Source organism: Apostichopus japonicus, chromosome 19 (assembly GCF_037975245.1).
Source record: "Apostichopus japonicus isolate 1M-3 chromosome 19, ASM3797524v1, whole genome shotgun sequence".
NCBI lineage: Eukaryota > Metazoa > Echinodermata > Holothuroidea > Aspidochirotida > Stichopodidae > Apostichopus > Apostichopus japonicus.
The window spans coordinates 27,595,311-27,622,585 of record NC_092579.1 but is presented as its reverse complement, the minus strand read 5'-3'; the positions used below and the strand labels follow the sequence as shown (position 1 = coordinate 27,622,585).

At 36.7% G+C, this 27,275-nt stretch overlaps 1 protein-coding gene across 6 annotated transcripts in view; it reads right to left on the bottom strand.

The window, feature by feature from the left end:
• LOC139959885 (rab11 family-interacting protein 4-like) overlaps positions 1–27,030 on the bottom strand; it is a 56,476-nt gene extending 29,446 nt beyond the window's left edge. For 3 of the 6 annotated variants that reach the window (XM_071957792.1, XM_071957793.1, XM_071957795.1), the window contains exons 1-5: positions 26,607–27,030; positions 20,463–20,571; positions 16,295–16,398; positions 4,422–4,651; positions 617–790 (exon numbers count right to left, since the gene is read on the bottom strand). In XM_071957792.1, the coding sequence (XP_071813893.1) occupies positions 617–790; positions 4,422–4,651; positions 16,295–16,398; positions 20,463–20,571; positions 26,607–26,732 (743 nt within the window). In that variant the 5' untranslated portion in view covers positions 26,733–27,030. Of the gene's footprint in view, positions 1–616; positions 791–4,421; positions 4,652–7,486; positions 7,758–16,294; positions 16,399–20,462; positions 20,572–23,512; positions 23,845–26,606 lie in introns of those variants that run through there. The other 3 variants (XM_071957796.1, XM_071957797.1, XM_071957798.1) reach the window with 3 other exon arrangements.
• Positions 27,031–27,275: the final 245 nt, after the last annotated feature.

The following is a 27,275-nucleotide window of genomic DNA, read 5'->3' as shown; positions in this document are numbered from 1 at the left end:
AGCTTTTTGAAACAAGAAAAATTGTGAAGTTCATTGTAACACTACAGTTAAGTGTAAAATAATGAGGAACTGCAAAAACGCCAGTGATAATTAAATACTATGTTTCAAGCCTGTACCAGTAAGAAAGCCGCTAATGCTGTTCATGGGATATATGTGCTAGCCATCCCACTTCACTAACATGGAAATAGTACATTAACAAATGTACACTGAGTACTAGTACTGCAGGAAAGAATTAAATGTAATTAATCTCAAAGGGATTGGGCTCCACAACGTTTAGCATTTACATGCCGTAGATACCTGGATAAAAATAGACTCTTATTCATCTTATTTTATTCCACATGTATTTATGTGGCTACCCTATCATGTAGTAACTTTCAGCATCTAGGTTTTATCAAGTTAACACTGCATAGGAACTTCCTGGAATAGACACCTGTTTGGACTTCAACAACGTTAGTCCAAGCATGTTTATGTAGTATCTGAGATTTTAATGCTTGTATTCAACGTGGGATAACTAATTTAAGAATGATTCTATGAGAATACAAACTTGTATGTTAGATAATGACAAAACATATAAACACAGATGAATAAATATGGTAGATATGATAAATATTTTTACCTGTTGGAAGGTGATTGGCCGTTGACAGCCTCTGTTGTATCCAAGGCACTGGACAGGTCTTGTACATCTATTTCGATTCCTACATCATTTTCTCCATAGTCTTCATATTGCTCTTCACCATTCAGTTTCAACGGGCTAGTATGTTCGTCAGTTGGCGACGGGTCGCCATTCATACTGGAGAGAGAAATTTGTTGGATGTTGGTTATTGCAAAATATTAATGCAAAACTTGTCGTCTTTTCTTCTTTCAGACATGATATTATGATGTTAACCATCTTTCTGGAATAAGCAGTTTATAATTCAGCAAAGCTAATGGTAACAAATACAGACCAAGTGCAACGATTGTCCAGTGGATAAAGGCAAAATGGTAGTAGATTGAGGGTTTAAAGCCGGCTGAAGGCAGGTAGTCAGCTGGGATGGGGGTGGTTGGGATGGGGGTGGTTGGGATGGGAGTGGTTGGGATGGGGGTGGTTTCTGCATCCACGGGCAATCAATGGGCAGCTTTTGCACCAGAAATGGTCTTAACTTCTAGCCAGTCACTTTTTGTAACATGCACCAGTGGCTGTGTAGCAATATTAAATCAACATCCTTCGAGACTGGTTATTGTTATAATATTATTAATATTATGATGAAACAATATTATTAATAAGCAATGCTGCTCCAAATACACTCAAAAGTTCAAGCAAGTTCATATGACCAGGTATTTACCTTCAAATTATAGACTGCTAGTTTACTATTATTTCTTCTTCACAAGACAAATATGTGTGTGTACTTTTACTATTAACAGCAATGGGCCCTCAAATATTTAAAAACAATCCTGTCCAGCTGTAGCATGGTATAGCTTGCTTCACCACTTGACCCAAAACTCACAGACATACACTGAAAATTTTTAACCAGTTCACCTAAACCCAAGGTTAACAAGTTCAAATAAACCCAAGGTTAACGAGTCCGCATAAGGCCAAGGTTTTATCTTCATATAAACTGCTAGTTATAATCTTTCTACTTCACAAACCAAACACCTGTGTATTCTGTACAAATTTACTATACCGATCGATCCTTTCGGATACTTGAAAACAATCTTGTCAAGCTGTTTACCTGGTAGGATGCTTCCACTTAGACCAAAACTCACAGAAACACACTCAATAGTTCAAACAAGTTCACATAAATGGCCAAAGAATTTTACTTCAAATATAGAGTACTTCCGGATATGTTGTCTATTTAGGACAAACCCAAACCACCTGTTCTTATTGATTAAAAGATACTGATCCTCTTGAGTATTTTTGAATATAACCTTGTCCACCACTATCTTGTCCAGTTGTAACCAGCTGGGCACTTGCACAAAAAACTCACAGGTACTGTAGATATAACTCAGGATACATGTCCTAAATCTGGAGATCTGAATAAACCTGACATACTAACAGTGGTGGCTCTCTGAAAAATGGCCACTGAAACAACCAACTTCATAGTTTGTGCAGCATTGTGACATTCACTGCAATGTATTAAAATATACTTCATGCATTACAAAGTAAGTTAATTCCCATAAATGTCACAAATGCACGACACAAACTAAACCTTCAGACACGCCAACATTCCCTTCTGACCGAACCAGAACATACTGTACTGTAGCCTATCGAGGCATATTGCGAGAATCTCAAATTATTGTTCCTATAGGCCGAGCCTTCTTTGCATTGTAAGTCTCGACAGAGTTAGGGATATTATTGCTATTGTCTGGTTTGACTTACTATAAGCCTATTTGTCCTCTTGGCCAGTTTTGGGTTGAAAAGAACCTTCACAGTTATTGGTATGAAGAATACCCCCAACAGACCTGTATGGGGTCAGGACACTGAAAAGTGAAAAAATCTTTGTAGATCTGAATTTCTACACTTGCTATGTGCGCCATACACCTTAGGACAGTAGAATGAGGAGGAGGGTAGACTGGAATGGGCCATTCCCCGAGTGATGTTCACCAGGTGCTATAAACACAGTATAGCAAGTGTGCTTTTGTTGTGAGGAGACAGGTAAGTTATTGAGGGCAGTAAACTATCCAGTTGTGGTTGTGTTCATTCAGGTATGTATGTAATGCAACCATCTATATATATACATGTGTACCAATTTCACCATTACTTCTAGTTCACCCTGAGCTAGACTTGCACTGAGTCCATTCTCCTACTCTACCATAGCTGCTCATACTCATACTCATCTTCATGGATTTCAACTCATACTCAGGACATTTGAAATCTAGAATATACACTGCTGCAAGCGTAAGTACTCATACGTGAGTATGGAATTTTGCACTCATACTCACTCATTCATACAAGTTATGGCAATCCTACTGTACTTGTACACATACATACTCATGCCATTGTATACTAGCACTAACTAAAAGTCTGCACTGAACCTGTTTTGTATTTTTCTTTCAATTTCAAGAACATGTTGCAACAAAAGTGAGCTACAAAAGCTATACAAGGATATAGTGCAACTGCTATGAGGGGACAGGTACAGTAAGTGAGGACCCTTAATGAAAATGATGTAGGTTACTATGGTGATCAAAGTGTATCAGCAAAGAAGTAAATAAATGTTCTTTTTAAAACTCGCTGAAGACTACTTCGACTATCGGAAAATAACAGGCACACAGTCTCTTTCCCCTTCTTTCTTTCTCTGCTTTTTGTACTTTATACAAGATTTAATCATCAATTGTTGACCAGAGAATTGTATCCTGTTTTCAAGAGGCACGGTACTAGAAAGCCAAAATTAGTCTACGCCAAAACTCTTGAGACTTGGAAAAGTTATTTTCTGACATTAAAAACAGGAAGACTCTAGGAGATCTGGTGATTAAAACTATGTATAACTTTTGTTTTTGTTTCCCCCGCCTTGTGTTGCTTGAATCCATCCTGTAGGGACAATCTTCTAAAGCCCTTGGAAAGTAACATCTAAGGATCATAAAATGCTCAGTACTAATGGCTGATCAAATGAGATACTGTAATGACAAGAATTCACAAGAGCCTTTTCGAGATCTAGGTCGATAATGCTCTTTAGGATAACAAAGATTCCACACCCTGCCGATCATTCAGATGACTTCCCTTGGTAATCAGTAGTAAGTTTCAAAGTTTTAAGAGAATCCTGTAAAATGTTGCCAAACTGCCTACTCTCCCCCCTCCCTCCTCCTCGCCTGTCTCCCCCTCCCCTAAAGTTTAAGTGGTAAATTATGCATTGAAATTAGTGAGTAATTTTATTATCACTATAAGAGGTTACAGTATGAGGCTTAAAAGTACAACTATCATTATTTAACCCCTTCTCCCCCCTCCAACTTCACCTCCCCATTCCTACTCCTCTCAGCACCCCACCCACCTGGTGAAAAACTGGTGACCTAGTTTTGCCATACATGTGTGTGACAATTACACCAATAGCAAACACTCTTTCCAAACTGTTTATAACTAAATTAACAAAGTTACAATTTTGAAGCAAAATTCCACTTATTGCGAAACAAAGTTTGCACATTTTCAGTCTTTCTCCATCGTGGAAAAGATCTAATATTCAGAGGTCATTAAATAAATGTTGGTGAAAATTAGAATTTACCTACAGGCATACTTCCTGTTTTACACACATAATTCCTCAATTATGTTAAGCTAACCAACGCCTTAAAGTCAAGTCTCAGGTCTGTCAGGCTTCCTCTTTCTTTTCAGAAATCATAAACATTTTCCTCCCAGGCACGGACAGAGAGAGTACCTGACCAGACCAGACCTACTCGAGAGCCCTCTAGGCAAAACACTTAAAAGATTACGAGAGTAAATCTACGGCTCCACTCACTGGTTAGTCTTCTCCTCTAAAACGTTTTCGTCCATCTCGATTCGACGACTACGACCGTGATGATCCGATGATGAGGAGGAGGACGATATCTTCTTCTTCTTCTGTTGGGATTCCAGTGATGATGAGGATGATGACGGGAACACTTCATTGATGAGGAGAGACGGCGATGAATCTTCGCTCATGTCAGTCAACACGCTGTCGTCGTATTCATTGAAAGTACTTTCCGAAGTCTGGTGGCGAAGAGATAAAAAAGCAAATCGATTATCAATTCCATCTGAATAGAGAAACGTTCTTTAAAGCAATAGAGATGTCTGATTAGGATCAAGAATTCATGAGCAGTTGAAGTGGAAAAGGAGAAAGGGCCACAGTATTTCTGAAAGTAATTTTGGAAGTCTGGAGGTGAAAAGATTAATGTCCAAATAAAACAATCTGGTTACATGGAGAGCTTCCTGAATAGGATATTCACTCATTCAAGGACTGTACAGGGAAGGGGAGAAAGGGGAAAACCATGGGTTATCTGTTCCGAGAACTTAAACCGCGTGCTGCGCTCTGAAAAAGTTAACTTTCCGTTGCTTGCAAGTGAAGTTTTCTTCTTGTCGCAGACAGTAATGAAACGTGACACCTTGTTATCTTTTATCTAGACCTGAGATGTCCGTCGCTGCAATGTACACTGTGTTGAGGGTATTGACCGCAGCTGTATGTACTGACTGTACACTTGTGTCTAATTACCGATGGTAGCAAGCTGTGTGTGTATTTTCTGGGATCAATGGTGGTGTCTAACACTTCTGTTACACCTCATTCGAAACTAGGTCGATTACCGGCAAGAGACAGTTTCTTTGTGCGCGAGTCTTCACACCCTTTAAGGTGGGAGATGTAACCTGGGTTAAAGTCAATCATTACTAACAGTTCTGAAACAATTAACAACAATGGGTAGATCACCTGAAAGGCTGAAACTATGATCCAACATTACCAGACAACTGTAAAAACTGTTTATTCAGGTATATCGCGAGTTCCTGCTTGCAGGAGGATCTAAAATACATACATGTCTAAAGTGAACATGAAAGGGAGAATATCACAAGATGAAATTTTCTATTTCATATTCAATTTGATATTTTCTTTCCTCTTTTTCTTCTTTTTCTCTCTGTTTCTCTTTCTCCTCTTTCCTCTAGGTGACTCAGAGTGCGAGATCATCCTTACGAAAGTTTCATGATTTTACATAAGTCACCTTAGAAATCTATTAATTCCCAGGAAAAAATCCAGCTTTGCACCAATGAGAGCCATTCGAAGAAAAAAAAACTCCCAATGGGGCAAGCATATGACAAATTGTTATCACTGCTTGTTAATACTATCTGACAATGACTTTAAGTATTTACATAATAGCTATTGCAACAAAGTAACAATATTTCCAACACTGGCAATTGAAAGACTCATAGCCTACTCAGAGTTCCAGGAACAGTAAATAGACCCTAAAGATGCTTTCAGCAAGTCTAAGCCTCTAAGGTGGTATCAATCCACCTTTTGACCCCTATATTCCTTTCTGGCAGTGCCAGGTACCAGGATTACTTAGAACTGACATTTTTCCAAGATCAGGGGGGCACAGTGTAAATCCTTGGAAAACTTATTATGTACAGCTGTCCTGCCTGGGATTGATGATGATTTCTCAACTGTACAAATAAACCGTTTCGTAAATTCTGATAAAACTTAATATTTCTGGGTTTCAGGTAGGAAGGAGGCTCTTGTCAAGACCACCAAGTTCTCAGCTTATACCTCCTTCTATTAAAAACGTTTTGAATATTTTTATTTTTTTTATTGTCGATATTATCGGTGTGAATAAATCAATGACTAAGTATGAATGAATCGTCAATGAATTCAGCCAATAAGAGAACACTGCACTTTTCCACAGGGCTAAAATACCAGAATAATTTTAAAACATGTTAAGTTTACTTGAAGCAACATTTTGTGTAGAATATGGTGGTTTTTTCAAACTCCAATAAAAGTATTAAAGAAAACTTTATTTGTTTGTACTTAAATTACTGTTTGCTTAATAGGCTACCAAAAAATCAATACTAATGTAGCAGTATAAAGTGTCTTGATGAATACCTTATTAGTTCATTACCTGAATTGTTAACTAATCACACAAAAAAGTTAAGTTTTTGAGCTACTGTAAAAAGTTAGCTAAGGTAATGTCCAAGTTTGGTACAAAATGCAATCATACTTTTAATATTACCTAATATGTTTGGTATAATTGAGGTGGAAAAAGCTTTAAACATGTTGCATTAAACATGCGTAATACTCACACACAAAAATCAAACAATTATCCCCGGATCAACAAGAGGTTTCAACTGCCAGTTTAAAAGTGATGTTTTTTGCATCTAAGATTTGGGTTATTAAATTGCTGCTTGAATTTACTCAATTGTAAATGGTGCATCCCACCTCCCACCCCCCCCCCCCCTGTAATGAAATAAATGAACTTAATATTGGCAATAACCAATAGAGATTTAAGTTTAGGCTCTTATTTGTTAAAATAGCCAAAGTTACTAATGTCTACCCCTCCCCCCACTCCTTTTCCTAACTTTTCCTAACCTCAAGGTTTGAGGATTAGGATTCTTCTTGTTATAGTGTAAATATCATTAATTTAAAGTTGGTACTGGACGAACACCCCCCCCCCCTTAATCAGTTTCTGTTTACAACACATGACACACAGTAATTAGCAGATTTCGTCCTCAACAAATTCCCCAAATTGTGTCTTATTGTAATGTTTACATGACATTCATAGTAAACCCTGCATAAATTTTAAAGTGATCAGTTTCAAATTCAGTATGGAAGAAAGCCCCATAAGAAATGGTTATCGAAGACAACTAGGGTAACAGAGCCATGTTTTCAAATTACCGGCATACACAATTCCACAGGACATGATATTAAACCACATACATACATACATACAGTGGTAGTTAACACTGGTACCTGTAATATCCAAAAATGATTAGTTCTGTCTAAATACTTATCTATGTCACTAAACCTAGGAAAACAACCAAAGCTTTACAGAAATCTTGTAAACTACTTACCAACAAAAACCAATGTCTTCATCAAACCAAGTATAGCTAATTATATCATATGTCCTCACAGCACTGGTCTTCTTTATAATAATCCCGATAATCCCAACAAAACTACTACGATCTAAACATAGCTGTGAAAGGAACTCTGTAACACTTACTACAGTGAGTCTAAATTCTTTACTACTACTACTACTATGCAGTAATGATAATGCACTGTGAACCTTAGACACCTGTCACACATTATACATTAAAGCCTGTACTGTATATATTACACTGTATATTACCCACCACACTCACACACAGAGACTGTAAATTAACGCACACAAACACACCAACCTGCTCGCCTATCAGCCCTATAGAAAGTTTCTATTGTTTACACAGTTCACTCTGAGTCCTTCAAACCCTCTCAGCTGTGTTATCATCCCTATTGTGAGCACTTAGGAAAAAGTAAGAACCTTTCTGCTTAGGCTTTGGTCATGTGTAAACCAAACTGTCAATGAGCAACAGAATGCATTTAGGGTATATAAAGATTGAGGGGATTTCATACTAGCGATGATTAAAAAAATATTTTAAAAAACATAGCCTTGAGATATATGTGAAATACATACATACAGACAAAATCACAAATCACGAGTTGAATAAGCCAGGATCGAAATTGAATAAATTGGAACATTAGAAGTACAAAGATATCGTGGAATCATATTACAAGACTCGATCATTTTCCCCAATGAATTTTATCCAAAGTGACAGATTATGTTTGCCCGATGCAGTGCCTCATCCTGTTATGGAAACAGATATAACATAAGTGTTTACAAACAGGTTGGGGAAATGGGAAGGAGAGTTGGAAGGATTGGAAAGGAGGTAACTTAAGGCTCGATGAAATGTGACGTCACGAAACAATCTGACACTTCACATAAAACCCGTCATGTGACCACATTTATGGTTTACAGCCTCAATGTTAAGAGAATGGAGGTGAGAGGTGAATGAAGTTGTGAAAAGTGAATCACGTTGTTACTAAGTTTCCTCAGCTTGCTCAGACTCTACTTTTGGGTGACTTTTCTTAGAGAGTATGTCATCGCAAACAACATGAGCTCATGCTAAGTGTAACAGGAAAGAGGTGAACCCCTGCCCTGTTCAAGAGGTTTTGATCCAGAAAGTTAGCTCTCGCCATAAATCACACCAAACAGTTGAAAACATTATTGACCCCCCTCTACCCTACCTCTGATGAAAACTGATAGTTGTTGCACTCAAGAACCGACCAATCATCTTCCTTGCTTCCACTGGATGCTGGAATTCTGAACAGACGCTCAAACTTTGTTTGCAATAAACATTTCTCTGGGAAGTTTTCACTGGGAAGTTTTCTATGAATGTGCATGGACGTGGAAAGGAAGGTGTGTTGGATGAGAAAGGGAAGGGATTAGATACAATCCATTCACATATGTTTTGTTCCAACTTTTACAACCATCTTTTTTCATTAATGCATCACAAATTGCTTTCCAAGACTTAACCCACCTAGGCAAACTTATAACACTGACAATAGTGTTTACCGTTAGGAAATTGGTTTATTTTTTTCAGCAACCCCAAGGCACTACCCAAGTACCATACATAAATCAGTTAAGATACCCCACTAGCTATTGGAGACAGAAACAAACTTATTCAAATTATCAGTGACTGATTTTTGTACAGTCCATTATAGGTTTTCAAATATTGAGAGGTCTAGGAGAAATACCTTCTGCAGAGACAAGCCTGAGGGCATGGGAAGTATTCCAGGTCACAGAAAATTGGAAACAACCAGCTTAAATATAGCTTCTCCTGGTATGCAACGCTCTGCACTATACTGGTGGTATGAGTTATAAATGAATTTTATATGATCCTCAACCTCAGACAGACAATTCTCACGGTAGTAATTATACTACATGTTACACCTTGAGAAGCAAGCTAGAAATAGGGACGCACTGGACTATCCAGTTCCTGCCACATGTCTGCCCAGAATCATTCCTTAAGAAGACGTTGGAAACTGTATCAACCTAAATTCATGGTCATTGGGGGGGGGGGGAGCTATAATGATTTGCCTAAAAAATGTTTTATTAAAAAAAAATTATTTTTGTTTTGCAGTGCCCTAAATAATATCAGTATATTACCAGAATTTTCACAAAAATATCTTGTTGAGGAGCTGTAACCCATCCTGCCCCCCCCCCCACTGACCCCTATGACCACAGAGCATAAACAAAACGATCAATCCAGCTCAAAGAATCATTTAAACTGTGTGTAATTTTGATAATGTCCAGCTTTGTAGCAAACAAGGAAACTTGAAACCATTCAATGTTTGAGCACATTCAGTACTCAATACACAGAAATTTACGCAATTTTTGCCCCCCCCCCATGAAAATATTAGTTTGAAATTGAAGTTTAAATTTCAGTTTCCAACTTTCCGAATGATACAATAGAACCAATCAGCAAACTATGAAAGAGCGATGCCTCCCGCAGGGTCTTTTGGGACAGTATCACATGACAGCATCCAATCTAATCGTCCCTGGCAACTGCCGACAGCTTTTATAAATTGAAAACAGAACTATCGTCAAAACGTTCAACATTGTTTCATTACCATCTATAACTGAAGAGAAAAATTCAGGTTTGATTGGTGATGGTTCCAAAAAATTAGAAATTTGAGCATCAAAAAATCAATTTCAGTTTAGAGCGATATTCATCATTCCTACGATGCTCAAAAGCCTCAAATGAATGTGTCATTCCGTCTCAATTTCATTGGCAGATCTTAGCATAGAAGAATTTATAATACATCTAGATATGATTGCATTCAAACAATCAGTGTGTCTGCAATCTCGGGAAAATCAACAGATCACAATCATTTTTTTCCTTCATATTCCAAGTCTCGTCATATATGGACATGAAATTTTCAAATTATTTAAACTGATGTAATTCCAAAATATGCATATATTCTACTTGTGCATTTGGTGAGAGAAATTGTACAGAATAATTAGGTTATTTAATTTTTTTTTATTAGGCTATTTTAACTTGTAGATATGAAGGTGTACATAGCGAGATTATGACTTTTCTCCCAATGGCAATACTACTTTCTGCAAGCCTAGATGGATTTTGAAATCATAAAAGTTGTTTAAATACCATCCCTTTAAACTCGCTTTAAATTGCGGACAATATTTATCACTCTCTCTGCAAGCCTTGATGGATTTTGAAATCATAAGGTTGTTTAAATACCATCGCTTTAAAACGATCTTCCAAATATACAGCTAGATAACACCATGCAAGCTAGTATGACCCTGCAGGGGAATATAATTCAGTGGCGGAGCGTCCATACAGTCAGGGGGGAGGGGCGGATCCCCCCCCCTGACGGACTCAAATGGACTGCTGGCGCCCTTTTCAGCTTTTTATCACTTTTTACTTATTTGCGATTATTGACTTTTTTATTGCGCTCTCATCTACCTATTGACATTTGTCACATTTTGTTGGTGTAATTTTCTGACAAAATGCTCTTACGGCGGTCTTCAATTTATCAGCTATTTATTCTTCGTTTATCTGCAAATTAGCAAGGCCCGGAAAGGGTCATTTCCGGCGATCTAGGGAGTATCTTTACTCAAAATATTTCTGTACGCTCCGCTCCGCTTAGATAGTGTCAAAAGCGCCCTTACAGACCATTCTCGCCCCCCCTGACCAATACCCCTAGCTCCGCCACTGATATAATTCATCGAGTATTGCATCGCAAATTGCTAGATAAAAAATGGTCGTTGCTATGTATACAAGTGTTAAGATGTATCAGTTTTCTACATAGGAAGTATAATATTCAATGAGAGCTAAAATTCAGAGACTTACAAAAAATGCTACACAAAATTTGCATGTCAGAGCAGTACTTCCAACACTCAGCATAGTAGGCCTATACCATTCACGTATACTTTGCCTATTCCTACTTTTACGATGAAAATCAATACTAAATCAACATGTAAGATAACTCTACTCCCCACACAGTTGCACATCATGCCATGCTTCATTGAGTATTAAAAACCAGTTCTTGGTCCACCTTCCAATCTCAAGATAAATATTACAAGCTATCGATTTCAAGATTAAAATGTAGGCAGGTCATTGTTTACCAACCATATGTATCCAACTGTCCATGTTAACAGATAGGTATTCAGAACAAAATAGAAGCGCAGAATTTAGGCTCATCATCTTTGAAAGAACCAGCTTGCAACTATGCCTGCCATGTTAATTACTTTTTATTTGAATGAGTGGGGGGGGGGTTAAATGATATCTGTGCTGTTTCTTTCATTATTGGCATACCATATATATGATCTAACTATACATGCAAGAAGATTGATGCAAGAAAAAGGAGAAAATTATGGCCACTGAAATTATCTGAAAAGGTATACTGTACACAGGGCTTTTTGAGAATGACAATAATTGTTTAGTATAGGGACTTCTGGTCATAATCTGTGAGATTCAAGAGTTACAGGGTATTGTGCAATTCAGCACATAATTAATTTGTTCCACAAGAAACACAAGTTGATGGAATGCCCATGTACAGTTTTCAAAAGCAAATCTGAAAACTGCTCTGTACCTTTTACAGTATACCTGTGCAGGCCCTAATCATTATGGAAAATTTGTCATGCAAATTATAATTAAAATGCTCTAAACAAATAATCACAACAAATGTGTACAAAGTTTGGTGTGCATAGATAATATTTTCTAATGTACCATATGTACAGTAAGGTATACCACCAGACCTAAGCATACAAAATCTTTTTAACTTTCTGTCTGAATTCAGTGAAGTAACTTGATGGCAATATTCCATACAAAACTGAATTTAACAATTTCTTGTTGCCCAACCAGGTGCAACTGTAGTTTACCAGGTATATGAAAAATGTTTCGACCCAATTCTTACATGAAAAGTAGACTAGAGGCGAGGCACATCTGCCATGAAAGTGTGCAAGAGAGTTTGACCACTGGTGTTAACTTGTGAAATGATCAGCAAGCGTTTTGCCCACACACACATACATGCACACTGATTGCACATAGCACATGCCATGAACATCGTATTGTTTGCTTTTAGCCTTGGGTAAATTAGAATCTACTGATATTTTTGGCATTCCAATGCATTAGCTTGGCAGCATTTAGTTACATAGAAAACTGACACTTTCTTTCTGTTTAATTGATTTATTACAGTCCCTGACAGCTGACATCATATCAGGCTGCATCAACACACATCAACTGAAATAATGCTTCCATCTAAGCAAGAACTTCCCTATAATGTCAAGTGCTATGCTTGAAATGTCAAAAACGTCAAAAGCCATTCTACCTCAAACATTAGTTTTATCAAACTTTAAAACACTGGAAAAGGGAATTCATCACTTGGGAGGGAGCAAGAAGAGGTTTGAGAAGGTGGATGAAGAGTAAAATTTTAGATAAAGCGTTGTTTAAAACTTTGCTATCATCAAACCATTATTGAACAGCCTATGCAAAATGTTACCACCATATGAATACACTCTGTTGCACGCAGAACAGAACAGATGCTCGGTAATGATGTCATCAAAGTCTTGTGAAACACGTAATCCAACAGATTTCTCTGATGGAATTACTTTCCCAAAAGGATTTGGGAATTATCAAAACTGTCATGTAATAATTTAATTTCTTCTGTAAGCTCCTTTCAATCCCCTCCTAGCAGCTCAGAAGAATATCCCCAGATTTAATGCATCCCTGGGAATGTGTCTACTTGTACTTTCTCACGTTCAAATATAAAGAAAAATGAGATTTGAAATGCACATGTTTTGTTAAAGTCCTGCACGTGTTGTAGACATCCGTTGGAGATTTCCTGGCTAAAATTTTCGTATAAATATTAATTATTTTGTAGATTTGTTGCTATTTGACCAATCAATAGTTCAGATGGAGCATATCCCATCATTTTAGTCTCTGTCACGTTCTAGGGCAATTTTGTGACCCACAGAAACTTTGCTCAGATCTGGATCTAGCCTAGTCGAGTGCAATATGTTTTAACATTATCTGTAATGTAGGGGTAGGAGAGTACCTAACAACACATTTACAACACACAGCCTAGTCACGTACAAATTGTTCCAGCATTCCATTATTTACAGGTCTGCAAACAATTCCTGTACAGCCACTTCCACATCCTGGAGTGAAGTATTTACCTTGAGTTTTGTGTTTCTGATCCAAGACATGACTCATATTAATGTTTTGAACAGGTTCCTTAAATGTAACACAAACAATGACTCATCATGCACAATGTTGGTGAAGCCAAATGAACATGAAGATCCTGCCAAGACTCAGAGAGCTAGGCTCCAGGAACCATTTATCTTGGGTGCGTGAAGGAAGATTCAACTGGTTTCTCTGTCTGTCCTACATAAATGAAAGATGATGTACCCATAACCTTCAAAATGGTTTCCTGCCCGCAAGGGGAAACATCCTACACCTAAGTATCTGGGGACCACAGCAGGTTATTTTTCATGGCTACATTATATGATGGATTTTATGTGACTCGTAAGGTGCTCGTTGATTTACACGAAATATGAAAGTTTATTGGTTTAAACAGCAGGAAATAATTTATCCTGTATCGCATGGCAAATGCTTCATCCAAAAAACGGACAAATTGCGTTATGAATTCAAAGATGAATAGGAGATATTGTTATGTATATGAACCTTAAAGGTATGCTGTATTGGCCCCAAATATATTCGAATATGGTCACCTTTGGTCAAAATTCTTAAATTGTTAATTATTACAACCTTTGAGGATATTTTCCTCACTGGGACATTTCATTCATCGTGTGTGTTCCTTAAAAAAAGTCTGAGAACAATTTGGAGAGAAAAAGACCTCCAGGAAAGTACTTTTTGAAAATTCTTGCAACTATAGCATGCTATAATTTGGGGCCTATACTGACTACCTCTAATATTTCTATAAGAGACAAATATATCTGAGCCTCCTACAGAAAATTTGAACACTAAATTACTCCCATGTGATCACCCTTGTATTCTTCAATGAGAGAAGGGCCCCAGTTTGTCTCTAAGGAAGATTGTGCTAGGATTAAAAATAAAATGCAAGTCCCAACACAAAGTAAACTATAGATATATATACACCTTCTGTCATTACTGAAGGAACAGCTGGCAGCCATTTTGTTCTAAAAATGTGGAAGTACTCTACATCTCAAAGACTCACACAGTACCACCCTCTTCACAGAATACCAGCTACTGTTTTCCTGGAAATTTCCAAGAAGTTCATATTATTTCTCCGGATCCTTTGATACCAACCAGTCTATTTTTCACTCCTAAAATAAACTGCAATTTAATTTAAACAGCTCTTTCAAATGTCTTCCAATCCTTCTATGTGATTGCAAGAAACCAAATGACTTGGAATCTACAAAAGTTCAATAGAAGACAATTGAAAAAATTGAAAAAGAACCAGAAAATTTCAATTTCAAACAAAAATTTTACCACTTTTTTCCCTCTACCTTTTTTTGTCCTTTTTTTAAATTTATTTTTATTATTATTATTACATTTTACTCTGCTGCTAATTTTGTCACTTCTCTGCACCTTCTGCATTCTGTGATTTTATCTTTCTTTATAAACAAAAATGTGAATTGAAAGTATCTTTGAGATTTGGTCCGAGATTAAGTTTTATTTTTATATAATTTCAAGATAGGTATATAATTACTGCCAAGATCAACTAGTCTCCAGCTCAAATCTTGGTTTATCCGAACGTCATCACGTTTTTCTTCAAAGTAAACATTCTGTAAATCGCTCTTGAGTAATTGTTCGTTGACCGTAGATAGGTTTTAACAACTTGGTGTAGTTTTACTCAGTTCCTCTGCTTAGAATCTTTTATCTTATTCTATAGAAGATATATATTATATATCTCTCTCTATATAGGGAGAGACTTAAATGTATACACAGTTTGTGGTTGCTATAGAAACCATAGATCTTGAAGACACGCGGATACAGTGCGTCATATTACATTGTGCGACTCCCACTAATTGCTCAGAGCCACAGAGCTTCCCTCTTTCAACAGACTGCATGGCTAATTCAAATTAAATTTCGTTTTTTTTTTGGATACCAAATTTATTCCTCCTACAAATTTAAGCCATGGACAAACTCTAGGTACTGTACCACAATGAAAGCAGTATTACAATAGTTTCCTTGTCAACTTTAGATATCATCACTAACTAGATTGACAATCTCCGAATAAAAATGGCGGAAAATAGCCACGTTGAGTATGAGAACAATTATTAGAAGCAGAGACCACAATGGTACTTTTCAAATCTGGTTGCACTGTCTATATATGGCAACACTAATAAGCTTTAACACATATCAGATCTGCAGTATTTACATTCATTTTGCAACACTATAAACTAGTGCATAGTTCTGTATGAAAGAATGGGTGATGATATGCCTGGGGTCTAAATGTGCATAACGTGCCAAACGGTCCCTTTCAGACCTGTCACAAACATGCCTGAAGTTGTTCATTAATTTTAAGAAGTGTTCATCAATCAACCAACTTTGGACGAAATTTTTATTGTTTAGCACAGTCTTAAAGCAGGTGGTCCCATGTCCTTGAAACTTTAATTTCAACACTAAAACCTCTGTATGACTGCTATAATGAAAACAAACATTAGAAGAATTAAAAAGTTTAACAGTTGTGAAAAAGCAAGGTTAGAATTTACCCAAAGATATAAGTTTTGTTATGTTCATGTGATAACAAGAGCAAGAGGTGGTAGTTTGGAACCACTCCAAGCAGAGCTGGGGGGGGGGTGTAACATGGTACGGTATTAAACACAGACTCACCCCGTTGCTATGTGTATCATCGTCTGAGGTGGCTCTGTTTGGAATTTCATCAATGTTGAACGAGAAAGAAATGGCAGTGGTTGGTACTGACATGGATGAAGCACCTGTGTAGAAAAATATTGAAAATGACAAACACTGATCAACATCATGAATTCAAACAAAATTAATTGAATTAGAACAAAACATGTTGATAAATATAGTCAGAAAAACTTCTTTTGTCTGTAGAATCCATTGTTGTAGCATTAACAATGTATGACATGGTAAACCAAGGCAATCCATTCTATGCATAAGACATGGCTCCCTTAAATTATATGATTTTGATCCCTTCTTCCGAAAACCCGCCTTCTCTCCCATCTCACTGTCTACCCTCACCTCCCCCCTCTTCCCCCCCACCATATTATTGTACCTTCTCATACATAGTTTAATGATAGGGCATTGCACCTATCAGCAGTGCATTACCAGGATTCCATAATGCTAGATTTATTTATTTATCTTTTATTATTATTATTTTCCGCTGTAATAGTTTAGTATTTTAGTTTTAACATATATGCTCTCATATTTTATTGCTTTCGTCTTTATATCTGAATTTTATTGCTTTAATATTTATTGCTAGGATATTCATTTTTGTAATTTTTATGTTGCAATATTTTTAGGCTGTATTTTTATAAAGCTGTAATAATTTTACATTGTAATATTTTATGCGATTTTGTGAAGTGCTTTGAGATCACTCTTTGATGTTAAGCGCTATATAAGAATAAATTATTATTATTATTATTAATTTTGTTTTGTCCCTGATATGATATAACAGAACTGATCCCCACCCCCTCACCCCCATCCCACCTCACCCCCACCCCTTTTGCTCCCCACATTCACTTTCCTTTGCCCATCTTCTACAATAATGTTCTATATTTTCTTGGATAGCAAACCATAAGATAAGTAGTAGATAACCTACTGTAGTTATCTATAGTAAATCTTATTAGCATTAGTGCAGATATATGATGTTGCACCTCCTATCTGACCAAACTTTCACCATGCATAGAAGGGTCAAGGTCTTCAAATTGGGGAACCATGTGCCTTACCTCCCATGTAGGTAGGGTTGAACTTTCATGGAGAGCAAAGTTAACACCTGGCCTGACCCAATCAAGATTATATATACAAAGAAGAATAGAAAAAAAAAATCTTGGCCAACATCCAATCACTTTATTATGGTAATTTAATAATGATATGATATTATATCCCTGATGGTAGAGGAAAAATTGAATCAAACAAATGGCTAGTAGCTATGCCGAATGTGTAGTATCATAGATAATCATATATGATCTCTAAGTTACATATATATGAGTGATATCCAAATTTGTATGTATGTGTTGTTTATGAATGTGTGTATGTGTTTAAATATTTATGTGTGTGTGTAAAATATATACTGGTTTTGCATTCAGACAGACACCTTGCACCACAGACTTCCAAGTCCTCAGAATGTCATTGAAAAGAATCACCACATCCTCAGAAGAATTATAATGATAAGGTCTATTGTTCAGGTTAGCGTATGTGGATTCACACAATGGAAAAAAGAACAATGGAGTCCTCAATCTGAATGTAAAACACAATTCGATGTACAGTATGTATGTGAGTACAATTTATATATATTCCTATAGTATTTCATGACTTGGTCATCCGAAAACTTACCAGGTTTGGATGTTTACGAGTGACTAGCTTACCTGTCTCCACACAAACTTATCACTCTATAGGTTTGGTAGAGTGAGAGTGCTATTGGTTGTGAGCAATGTAAATATATATGTATATATATGTATATATATAGATGTATATATATATATATATATATATATATATATATATATATATATATATATATAAATATATATAATATAGCAACTCCACCATATTAAATCCACATTTAAAGCACATCTGAATTTATCTCACAGCAACCAACGAAGGAGCACAATGCAGATTTATGTTTATTATGCAGTCTGGCTAGCAACAAGTATATATGCCATTATCACAGGGTACAAACAAGAAGAAAAACACCTCTCACATCCAGACATGAACTTACAAGTGAAATACCTAGCAAATTGTTGGATCTAGTACTTTTTAAACAAATCTTGTAACAATTTTATTTGATATGGTAGAGTAATCCACTTAAAATTAAGCTTTAAAGGCTTAGGTAGGTACAGTACATAACTACTCAGCTATAGCATAGAGAGACACTACAGTATTATCTGTAGATAAATGGCTTCACTTCCTTGTTTTCAAATCTCCCTTTTAGGCCAGGACCTGTCCCTGGGAATTGTTATAAACCTATATTTATCATAAAGTAACTGGAGACTTTCACATCCTTCTGTGGTCATACAGAAATAACTTTCACCTCTGATATTTAACACCTTCTTTCCTTTATTTTTATTTTCTCTTTTCATCCAGTGTTATTTTAACAACTGCCTTCCACATACAAACCCAAAACATGTAACCTAGACGCCTTGTCACATGACCCTCATCAATGTTACCTTCCGTTCACTATATTCTCATCAAATTGATCTGCAGACCTTTTAGAGCAAACAAAGTCATACATATGTTGATGGTTTTTCTCTCATTTTCATTCTCACTGGTAAAATATTTCATGTGGCTGATCAATACATGTATATACAGTACACATGTGTGTGTGTGTGCCAATGCGTGGACATACTACATGCTATTCACTGACTGACACACGCTCAGTAAAACTTCAGGATTAATGTCAACAAGACTACAAAAACTCTTGATAAAAGATATAAATTACTAGAAAAAAATCCCAACCAAATATAAATATCTTTGTCCCTTTAATGTCATTTCATATTTTTTGGGAAAAAAAAATTTGGGTTTCTGATTTATACCTGCGACAGTTTGAAGTTATATGATTGTGTAGCCTCACAATATCATAAAAACAAGTTTCAGTTCAAGATATTCAAGCAGCCTTGTGAACTTGGTGGAAAATTTTACCAGACCTACTGAATATTACTCCAAATCAGGCTTAAACTTGATCAAATTAATTACATTAAAACTCTCACAGAACTAAATGGTTCTCGCCATTTCGTCGAAGGACGTAGTAGTAGTAGTAGTGACTTTTGTTTCTTTATATGAAATGAACTCGAAAAGTCAAGCTAATGAACTTCTCTGTTATGGAATTTAAGTAGCCGCTACTTACAAAAATAAACATTTTAATTTGGATTATTACTTTTTCCTACACAAATAATCTGCTAGTGTTTTCAACTACACAGATATGATGGGATTTCACTATGCCATCGACTGAATTGGCTTCCATATGTCATAAACTCCACATGGGCAAAATATGTCAACAGAAACTGTTCCTTTTTTTGAAAAACAAGTACTCGTAAGTTTAAAAAATCTGTGTTAATTTGAAATACTGTGTAATCTGTACAGTGGTTTCATTGACAATGGCATCAGAAAACAAATTTAACTTTTTTCTAAGCTGCATTGCTGATGGCACAGTAACATTGTTTATTCGTAGGCCTGATGATGTTCCTGTCAAAAAAGAGAAGTTCTCGTGATACAGTCTTCAGATTGATTGTGGGTGTTCCTGCTGTGAACAAACCTTGGAGAGAGATGTTTAACATACCAGCCTGACAATGACGCTACTATGGTCATGCAGTCTGCATGGAGGGAAGGATGGGATAATAGGAGGGATGGGATGGGTTGGAAGGAGGGATGGGATGGGATGGGATGGGATGGGATGGATGGGATGGGAGGGATGGGATGGAAGGAGGGATGAAATGTGATGGGAGGGACTTGAGGGATGGGACGGGATGGGTGGGACGCAAGGGACGCGAGGAATGGGAGGGATGGAAGGGATGGTATGGAAGGAGGGATGGGTGGGATGCGTGAGATGGGTAAGTTATTACAATAAAGACACAGCTACACACTCCTTGAAAAGAAAAAGAGAACCGGTATCTCTCAAGGTTGTTCAGATGTTATATAAAGACAGAAGACAAAGATATATGCTTTTGCAGTGATCCTTACTGGTTAGATCAATAAGATTATTATTTTTTTTACATAATTCGTTGATGAATCAGAATAACACTTTTAACTCAGGGCAACGAAGAAGTAAAATCAGTTTTCATTACTTTTAATCATCTACACATTGAGCTATTTGCTTTACCTTTCCTAGCTGTGTGGATGGTCTTTACACCTCTACGAAAAGCCTGAAAGTCAATGTATCCGGTACAGGAGGGATCGAGAGCCTCGAGCAGCCCGATGGATTTTACTTCCTATCAAAGAAGAAAAAATAGAATTTAGCATATTAACTTTAAAACAAAAAAAACTAAGTCTGAAGAAAACAAAAGTTATATTAGATATTAAATCCACAGAAAGAGCCCTGTGCAGACTACTGTGCAGATTTTGGGAGCTTGACAATAAAGGCCCATTCAGTAATACATTTAACATAAAGCTCATCATCCAAGCTAACTTTCATACACAGCTCTGAGCAACAATTCTGTGGGGTGGTGATTTCTGGAGGGTTGTGGCTCAATCCTCATAAATGGTCCTGGGCCTTTGAAGCCCTGTTATTAAGCAATATTATTGACCTGACCTGAAACATTGTTGGATTATTATCATTGTAAAAAGAAATGCCTGCTATGGAACAAAATAAAAACAGACAGCTTTTGTCAATATGCTTTGTCTTAATTGGTATTATACAAAACTGTTATTCATAACTATATAGTTTTCAAAAATAGAATATCTTACAAGTCAAATTACCCTTAAAGATAAACATGATCTTAAAATCCACTTCTTTTGTCATCAACATTAAACTAGGTAAAGTCATCATACATTAAACAATTTAAAAGAATAGTCCAAGTCAAAATTTCTTTTTGCTATGTTACAGTAAACAGGAACATAATCAAAGCATGCTGGTGAAATTGGCACAGTTGAAGTTGCCACCTTTTGTACCTACTGTAAAGTGAACTTGAAGCAAACAGGTGTGACGTCATTGTTGCACATTGATAAATAATGTTTTGTTTTCCTTTGAAATTTACATTTAATTTTATACCCCACAATTGGATGCATCCATAATGTGATTGTACCTTTGGTATTGGTATTTTATAAACTTCACATCCCCATTAGACAAACTAGTAACCCTATCCAATCCAAGGTCAAATCAATAGGAAAAATAAAGAAAATTCAAAACATTATTTGTCAGTGTGCAAGTATGACATCACGCCTGTTTGCTTCCAGTTCACTTTTGGTAGAATATCAGATAATTTCAACTGTCAATATCTTAAAAATGGTACATAGGAATTGAATGCAATTTCACCAGAATGCTTAGATTATGTTCCTCTTTACCATATACAAAAGACATTTTGACCTGGACTATTCTTTTAACCCAGAACAGCAATATATATGTGCCTCTGCTAATGATCCACAGTGTGACTCATTGAGTGTGTACACGCCCTGCACGGTGGAGGGTAAGCTGTCAAAACAATCACCTCAGGGATTAATGATTAATTTACAGAACATGGCAGCCTGTGCTGCCAACTGATCTAGTTACCAATGGGCAAAGTTACCGTTAACTGAACTAAATATTATTTGCAATTTTATTGCGAATTGATAATCATGTACATATATCTTCACTTAGAAAAAATACTGCCAACAAAATCTTCAAAAGTTCTCACCATCCACTTCCTAAGTAATGGACAGAATCAGCAGTAATAACATTATGTATTAGTTCATAGACAATGAACGGAACACCCAGTATTGAACTGGCTGATCTGGCTGATCTGACCATGGAGGGTCAAGCATGGACCCTAAAATTATAAAGTTTATTGTCTGAAGATGTTTCAAAATCATTGTAATTGTTTAGGTAGGTACAACACAGGCAATATGGCTCAACCTATGCATAAACGGGCAACTCTGATGTATCCAGAAAATGACACCAAGAAAGGCAAGGTCAACTGTATTCTTTCCAGCAGATGTAAATACTGCTGGGAAATAGCTGTACACACAGATGAACGACTTCAGAATGTTTGATGTGGATGAAAGAGGATGAGAGCTCTGTGAATCAGAAGTAGGTCAATGGGGGCACAATGCTAACATAGCGTTACCATGGTAACAGGTAAGCGAGGCACCCAGGCTATTATACCAACTACATCAACATCTCTATGCCCACTAGTTCCAAGTTTTTTAAGTGAATTTACACTGCACTGCTCTAAAAGTAACACAATTAACTTTTAATAGTGATTATTCTGGAAGTAATTAACTGCACCACTGGTCAGGAATGTCACCCACAATAGATCAAGGGTATGGATTTCAAATGGCCTTATTTTATGACTCTAAACATGCACTGAAAAAAGAATATCACCTTAAAAATAGTTCTGTGAGAGACAAACCTCACACCAGAATCCTATGAAGATATATGACACCATTCCAATAATATCACTAACACTATTTAAACTGACACAAACAATACATGATATGCTGATGAATATGCAGATCAAACCACAGCAGAAATGCATGTTGGGAAGGTTATTATAAGTAGCTAAACAGTCATTATCAGGGAAGGGGGATGAAGTATTTTCATGGCACTAGATACCACAATATCTTGTTCCTATAAACTTAAGATATATAGTTGAGTGAATGGAATACATTTTGACTGGCTAAACCTTTTGTTCTTTCCTGGAGTAGATCACAATAGATGGCCTGTGATGTCATTACCATAATATAGAAGCTTTACCTTAAACATATGTTTAACATACATGCATAAATTAACCAAAAAGTCCATTTATTGATATGAAGTGAAGTAAGATTGGAACATTGGATCAATCAAAATTCACCTATTATAGAGAGTATATAGATGTGCAGGCTATATACCTGATCTAGGGACCTATGTACAGTGAATAAGCTAGCTGGGTTCACATCATTCACTTTCTTCTGTTACAAAGTACTATAGATTATATATTTGCATTTGTATAGCTTTCAAGCCATTTTGCAAAATTTTGTTGAGTGATACATAGGGAGACCAATTATTCCCTATTATAAACTGTCGAGTTCAGCTCTAACATTGTTTTTATAAATAAAAGTACACATGACACACTCATCACAATTACAAATTAATAGAACTTTTCTAATCTAAGCGATTCTTTTCTTCTTACTAATTGAAGTGGGAATGCACTTGTTACTGTTCAAATGTTCAATTGAAATGCATGTTGTACTTACAGAAGAATTGAGCTTCGAAAATGAAAACTGAAAATTCGCCAATAGAAAGCAATATTACTCGATCAACAAAAGAATATTGAGGTAAAGAATTGCGACGCCACAAATAAACCATCGAAAAATCCAAGCTTGGCCACTATATGTGCTCAACTGTGCCTATAGATACAAGTTGCAAATGCAGTGACACCAATCAAGAAGAAATAGGACAGTCCATTATTTATCAGTGTGTAAGTAGGCAAGCAGTTTTCTGAGTAATACCCAAACAGGAATCTCTCTGGTTTAGAAACGCTCACAATATTATTCAATGATGTCAGCTTGTTCAACATCCGTACTGGACGGCTATCACATGCAAGTGAGGTCAAACGCATGTTACTGTACAATATACACTAAAATGACTATGTGTGAATATATCTAAACCATCCATCGGCTAGCTTAGCACGAGATCGAGTTGATCAAAACAAGGCCCTACAATAATTCACTTCCTTCCTTAGATATTCAAAGAACCCATTCATCAATTGATAAGTTAATTTGAATGATAATTTGAAAGGACAGGGAAAGGGATAGGGACAGAAGAGGAAGTTGAAAGGTACAAACTTCCGCTCCCCTCCCCCCCCCCCCGGGCCCCTATCACTCTTGAAGAAAAGTTATTGACCAATTTTTTATTATGAGAAAGAAACAACTGCAATATGTACCAAAATTATAAGCCATTTTTTTTCTATAAAATATGGATGTCTGTCTGTTCTACTTTCACACATTAAGGGGAAGAGAGCAGATTAAAACCAAATCATCAATTTGTTAACTTAAATACACTTCTATAGATATCTTTTATGTAATGGACAACTTGCCAAAATCTTGCCAAAATCAAATGGTAACAAATGAAGTTTGACAACTGAAGAAAACAGTCTCCAGTGTATATATCTGCAAATTTATTTCAAACATACCATTTGCTGTCAACGCACCAATAAATGCTCATTTGAGAACTGACTCATTGATGAAATTTACTAGATGGCTTCATATCAAATATTGAGACAGTCAATTTATACAATTTTAGAGATTTTGCTGGACACGGATTCATATTGCTGATGATAATTATTTTTTATTTCATGGAGACTACTACCTGTAGAGCTTAAAAGATGGGGTTGTATAAATTGCAATGTATCTAGTGCCTAGCTCTTCTATTGCCTCAACACGACTGGGCCCTTTATTGCAATGTGACAGTATATACTTGAGTCCATCGGACTATAGTCCGATGGACTCAAGTACACAATGGTAAGAGCTAGAATCTCGCTGGGTTGTTCATATTTTAAACAAAACATAAACATTTGGCGGTAACATTGACAGCAGATGAACTTAAGCCATGACTTCCATTTCAAATGACTTACTACCAGTATTGGAGCTGGTAATCAAGGCCGTAGGAACCGGGGGGGCTGGGGGGGGCGCCAGCCCCCCAGTGAAAAATGTGGAGGGGCGGAAGTATCATTCCGCCCCCCCACTTCGCAAGTCAGAAAACCCCTTTTTCATTTCCAAATGAGAAAAAAATCTCATTTGGAGCACTAAATTGCATCTAAGGCCAGTTGAAAATACAAAATTAAGTTTACAAAATGGAGTGGGTGTTGAAGTGTGCTATATTGCACCAAATTGCATCTGAGGCCACCTGGAAATGCAAAAAATTCCAAAGGGGAGGGGGACACCCCCTCCCCTTAGACCCCTCCCCCAGGCCGGCCACCAGTCTTCAGCCCCCCCACTCAAAAGTACTTTCCTACGCCACTGCTGGTAATAGATGTTTTCTAAGAGAAATAATTCATAACATTCATGTATACATGCAGGAAGCGGTTCATGCATATGGGAAGCCCAAATACGGTTAGGACCTATGCAGGCCATGGGGCCTTTAATGTTACAGCACTATCAACACTATGATAGGGAATAATTTAGTATTCAATTAATAATTAAAAATATAAAATTTCATTATCAATTAGGTCGGACCTAAAATATATATAATCTAATGATAAAATGAAAATAATCTTAGGTAGCCTTGACCTAGGCTAGTTATTTTGTAGGCTAAGTAGTTTTACATTGGAATACTGTATATTAGGGAACACCATGTCTAAAATGTTTAACTTGCACTACCCTTAGTTAGCTAATACTCCCAGTCTATATTTGGGACAAACTAAAACGAATGACAGCGAATGACCGAATGACAATTGACTTTGTACAGGGTTAATTATCATTTGCAAATGACAGCGAATGACAGCGAATGACAACAAATGACAACGAATGACAACGAAGGACGGTGGTGAGTGGAGATAGAATGATTAACGGAGTGGAGTAAATGCGGTTATTGGTTTTCTGCGCAAAAATGATTTGAGGAAAATCGCATGTTACGTGGTTGCAGGGTTTTGGTGTAGTTTACGGATAGAAACCACAGGGAAAGTTTTTGTGTGAGAATGCGCTTGAGTGCTGTGCTTTTTACCTCTGTAGATTTATATAGAAAGATAACTGAAGCCATTTCAAGATTATAGTATTGTTAGTTTCAAACGATTAATATCGGAAAAATGACGTTAAATTTACTTCAGACTTACAATTTCGCTTACTATAAGGTGCGTTTTTATCTTGTCCGTACTTTACTAGATCTAGATACCCACGAAGTCTGAACTGTGATATCCGGTTGAAGCAAATGTCTGTGCTGTCATTACTGTCATTTGTTTAGTCAACGCAATTTTTTAGTGTGTACAACATATTGTCATTCGTTATGTGAAACGCAATTGTCATTCGTTTTAGTAACACCCCTATATTTGGCCCATGTAGCATTTTGAACAAACCCCAACCTAACCTATGCCTAGTAAGCTTTGACCTTGCCAGTCCATGTGTCAATGCGTAGACCTACACCAAACCTCGAAAATAGCATTAATCTTGGCTGTAGTATGTACCCTACGTTACAGCTTGCAAAAATTCACAGACGCCTTAAGCCTCAAAAGTTAACGCTAGGCCTAACAACAGTAGTCTACAGAAAATATATCATTTTTCTCAACATCCAAAGAAGGCAGCAACTGGAGATTGAACAGAGACAAATGATAGGACGGTTATCTTCGTAACAAACCTCTCTATTAGCACTGCCGAAATATTCTTGAGCCAATAACAGAAAACGATCCGTACTGATAACTCCTTCTTTGTGCTCATCAAAAGCATCAAACACAGTCCTCATCTCACTTTCCGTAAGCTCCATCTCAAAACTTCCATGTTCGATCACATCATCTCATGAATATAACGGTTCGTTCCGTTACTACATTGAATTAATCTCCCTTAAAATCCTTCTTTACAAATGTAAGATATGTCTGAACACGAAAAATCTCCAGAAATTACCGAATCTATTTTGTAACTCTTTCAATAATTAAGAGCAAGGAAATATATATAGCAACGGTGACTTCCAATGCCGTACTTTCATACAACGTTGCAGAAATTCGATGATAGTCTGAAGTTGTTTTGCTTGGTTTCCTCTTGTGTACGTTCATCGGCTAATTAGCAGCTTTCACTTTTGTTTGATATCACCTGTTATGTGTAGCATACAGTGAAAGTATCAAAGAGAGGGCGAACTTTAGGAACTAGATATGCAGCTAGGAGACAGTGGTTAGTTTGAATAAAGATGGCGTACTTTGAAAATTAATAAGTTAAAATCTAACTGACTTCCTATCTCCGCGCTCCTGTTAAAAATGGCTAACGCTAACCATGTTAGAGGAAGTGGAGCTGGAGGAGGGGGAAAGGGGGGGGG